The sequence below is a fragment of the Egretta garzetta genome, unplaced genomic scaffold, assembly GCF_000687185.1.
Source record: "Egretta garzetta isolate BGI_Z169 unplaced genomic scaffold, ASM68718v1 scaffold100, whole genome shotgun sequence".
Lineage (NCBI taxonomy): Eukaryota > Metazoa > Chordata > Aves > Pelecaniformes > Ardeidae > Egretta > Egretta garzetta.
Genome location: NW_009258265.1, coordinates 1,775,514 through 1,779,159, shown reverse-complemented (window position 1 = coordinate 1,779,159; position 3,646 = coordinate 1,775,514). Strand labels below are relative to the sequence as shown.

General features: G+C 61.2%; 1 protein-coding gene across 1 annotated transcript in view; it reads left to right on the top strand.

The window, feature by feature from the left end:
• COASY (Coenzyme A synthase) overlaps positions 1-3,633 on the top strand; it is a gene marked incomplete at its 5' end in the record, with an annotated part of 4,932 nt that extends 1,299 nt beyond the window's left edge. The window contains 6 exon segments of the mRNA XM_035903484.1: positions 260-472; positions 925-989; positions 1,795-1,879; positions 2,513-2,610; positions 2,702-2,848; positions 3,146-3,633. Of these exon segments, the coding sequence (XP_035759377.1) occupies positions 260-472; positions 925-989; positions 1,795-1,879; positions 2,513-2,610; positions 2,702-2,848; positions 3,146-3,202 (665 nt within the window).
• Between the last annotated feature and the right edge of the window lie 13 nt (positions 3,634-3,646).

The window sequence follows — 3,646 nt, the reverse complement described above, 5'->3', positions numbered from 1 at the left end:
AGGGGGGCTGCTGGGAGAGCAGCGGGGTGCAATGGGAGCAATGTCCCCAGAAGGAGGGGTGGCAGCCTTGGGAGCTGAAGAGCCAGCTCAGCCCCCTGCTGCAGGGGGACAAGTTTCGGAGGGCTGCCTGCCTGCTGCCTGTACTGGCTCCCGGCAGGAGCAGGCTCCTGCTCTGCAGGGCCGGGACCTTTCATGCCCATCTCCAGGCCGGGTGGTTGGGATCCTTCTCCAGCAGAGCCTGCCTCGTCCGTCTGCTGGCAACAGCTTTTCTTCTTCCCTTAGCAAGACCCTGCCTTGCCTTCGCGCCCGTACGTGATCGGCCTGACTGGAGGAACCGGGAGTGGGAAAACCTCCATCGCCAAACTCCTGGGGCACCTGGGAGCATTCCTCATCGACGCTGACAAGCTGGGCCACGCCGTCTATGTCCCCGGTGGCCCTGCCTACAAGCAGGTGGTGGCAGCCTTTGGGGCAGGTAGAGCCACCAAGGGCTGCAGGGAAGACTGGGAGGAGGAAGAGGAGGGACGGGTGCACCATCATCCTAGCGTCCCAGGGAGCCGTCCTGGCTTGTGCTCCGTTCCCTCCCTGTGGGTTTTGGGGCTCCACGCCACCCAGATAGGGCTCTGTAGCCGATTCCGTGATGGTTGGCCCCGAGTGGGGCAAACCACTGCCTTCCCCAAGTCTTGCATGTCCCATGCCAGAGCTACTGTAAACTGGCTGGTGTGGAAGGATAAACCGGGCTTGTTTAGGAAAAGCTCCTCCCTGTCCTCTTCTGGAGTAAGGTGAAGAGCTGCCAGGTCAGGTCCTACAGCTCCTTTCTGGATCCCTTTGAGAGCCCCGTGCTCTCCTTTCGCTCTGACCTAGGCTTGCCGCAGGGCAGTGAGTTGGATTCATTCCTCCCAAGCCTGTTCTGCTTCTGTCTTGCAGAAATCTTGAATGAAGATGGGACGATTAACAGGAAAGTCCTTGGGGCCAAAGTGTTTGGAAACCAGGTAAGAGCAGCACAGAGACTGTCAATATTTAATCTCGTGAGCGGGGAGCTCTCCATCTTTGCTGAGGCCTTTTATTTTTCAGCCCTTTGAGCTGATGACGCCTTCCTGACTGTACTTTCTGGCAGTGACGTACGGACAGGGCAGGACACGGAGATCCTGTCTCTGTAGCCGTCAGCAGCCGTGCTGGACACGCTCCTTGTGCCCCAGCAGCTGCTGCTGCCTCCCTGTCCCCTCTGTCCCACGCTTGTCCTTCACCCAGCACGGAGCAACAGCCCTGACGTATGCGGAGGTGGTGCTCTCTGACCCTTGCGTCGTTTGGGCTTGTAGCCAGTGGAGCTTGGTGGTGCGGTAGCCAAACCTGACCCTCTGTGCCTGGCTTTGTTGGCCAGGCCAGTGCTCAGCCCTTCCCTCAGGTCCTGCGGGCTGCCCCAGCTCAAGTGTGAAAGGCAACTCAAGGGGCTGCCCCCAAGACGGATGGGTCTCGCGTGGGTGCTGCTGTGTGGGGAGCTCGCTGCCCTGCTGGGTGGGTCTTTGCAAAGCGCAGACCAAGGTTCTGCTGTGTCTGGCAGGGCAAGGAAAGTAATAGGAAAACGAGCCTTGACCCCATCAGCAGGTGTGGGAGCATCTGGCCAGCGTGGAGCTTTCCTTCCTTGCACTTAGCGGGCAGGCGATGGGCCAGGTCCACCCCTATGCTTCAGCAAGTTCTGGGTACCCTCTGTGACTGCCACTGCCACCAGCGATCCCCTTGGTGGCTTCCCAGGGGTTCTGAGGGCAAGTAACCGAATCCCGTCATGGTCCTTTCTAGGAGCGACTGAAGAGTCTCACAGACATTGTGTGGCCTGAGATGGCCCAGATGGTCAAGGAGCAGATAAGGGAGGCAGATGCTCAAGGTAACTGGGGTGGCTGCCATTGCAGCACAAAGGTGGGAGTTGGGTGCGTGGTCTTGTGTAGCACACCATGACCCAGAGCCCCTGGGAATCTGCTGCTTTTGGCAGCACTGTATCTTCCGTGCTCAGACCCCCAGCCACTTCTGCGGGGAAGCTTGCTGGGGATCTTCACTGTCACGTCTCTGAGCTGGGCCTGCAGCGAGGACAGGCTTACCTCAAGCTTCCTGCTCTGAAGGAGGGTGGGTGGAGGTGGCTTTCCCTTTCCCACATGACTTCCAAGTTCATTTTTTGGTGGTGTGCTCCAGCAGTAAGCTGGTGTTCATTCCTTCTGGGAGCAGAATTTTTCCAGCTCTTGGGAGATGCTGTTGGTAGCTTGATAGGCATTTGGCTGAAGGCATTGGCTTGCCGTGCCCGGGAGACCTGCCATCCCAGGCGTGCCCTTTAAGCAAATGTAACCTCTGCCTGCTGCTGTCTTTTCCACGTGAAGTTCTTTGGCTCAGCAGTAAAGCATCTGTGCTGCCAGTTTGCAGGAAGACGTGACTCCACCAGTATAAGTGGACTGGCTGGGTTGGATCCCGAGGAGCAGTTGCGCTGCCTCGCGATTGCCAGGTAATGAGGAATGGCCTCGTTCCGTAGGAAAGGCCGTGTGCGTGCTGGACGCTGCCGTGCTGCTGGAGGCTGGCTGGCAAGACATGGTCCATGAGGTGTGGACGGCCATCATCCCGGAGGAAGAGGTGGGTGATGCCCCTTGGCCCGTCGCTTGCTGCTGGGGCTGGTTCTCGGCTTCCCCACCGAGCGCCTGAGCGTCCCCTCTGGTCCTGCCAGGCTGTGAAGCGCATCATGGCCAGGGACGGGCTGAGCGAGGAGGCTGCTCGCAGCCGGCTGCAGAGCCAGATGACCAACAGCCAAAGGGTGGAGCAGTCGCAGGTGGTGCTGTGCACGCTCTGGGAGCCGGACGTCACCCGCAAGCAGGTGAGCCCCGGGCTGGCTGCAGCACTGGGGTCTGCCTCGGGCGGCGAAGGGTGAGGCGGGTGACCATGATGGAGGGCTCAGTGCTGTGCCTGGGTCATGCATGGGGTGCTGCTCCCCATTGAGGCTGCCTCCGGGCATGGCCATGGGGGATGAATTCGGGGATGTAAATGCAGCAGGGAAGGGACAGGGAGCATGGGACCCTCATGTGATGCCCCTGCCTGTGCCTTGGTGCTACTCGCCTTGTCCCTGGCTTGGCCGTGGGCTCTGAGGTGCTGCCCCATGTGGATTCTCTGGCAGGTGGAGAAGGCCTGGGACCTCCTGCAGCAGCGCCTGAGCCAGGAGCGCAGCCTGTGAGGGGGTTGCGCTCCTCTTGACCGATGTGCACCGACCCCATGGATCCCACACCGGCAGGACAGGAGGCGAGGGTCCACGTCCTGGCATCACATGCCATCAGTGAACTTGCTGTGCCAGGGCGGAGTGCAGTGCAGGGGCTAAACCCACTGGCCACATCCAGCCCCGCAGAGGGTCCGGGGGCGTCCTGCTGTCCCTTGGTGCGAGGGTGGCTACCGCAGCAGCTCCTCGGGCCAAAGGGCTGAGCCTGCGCTGGTGCCTGGACCTCCCTGTATGACAGTAAAGAGGCTTCTCCTTCCGTGTGTGTCCCTGTGCTGGTCCTGCCCCCCTGTACCCCCCAGCCCGCCCTGGCAGGGGGCTGAACCCCACCCCAGAAGCAGGGTCCGGAGCCCCCAGGTCTTACCCGGCTCCCACGCTGGGGCATCGCCCCCAGCTCCTCTGGGGGTC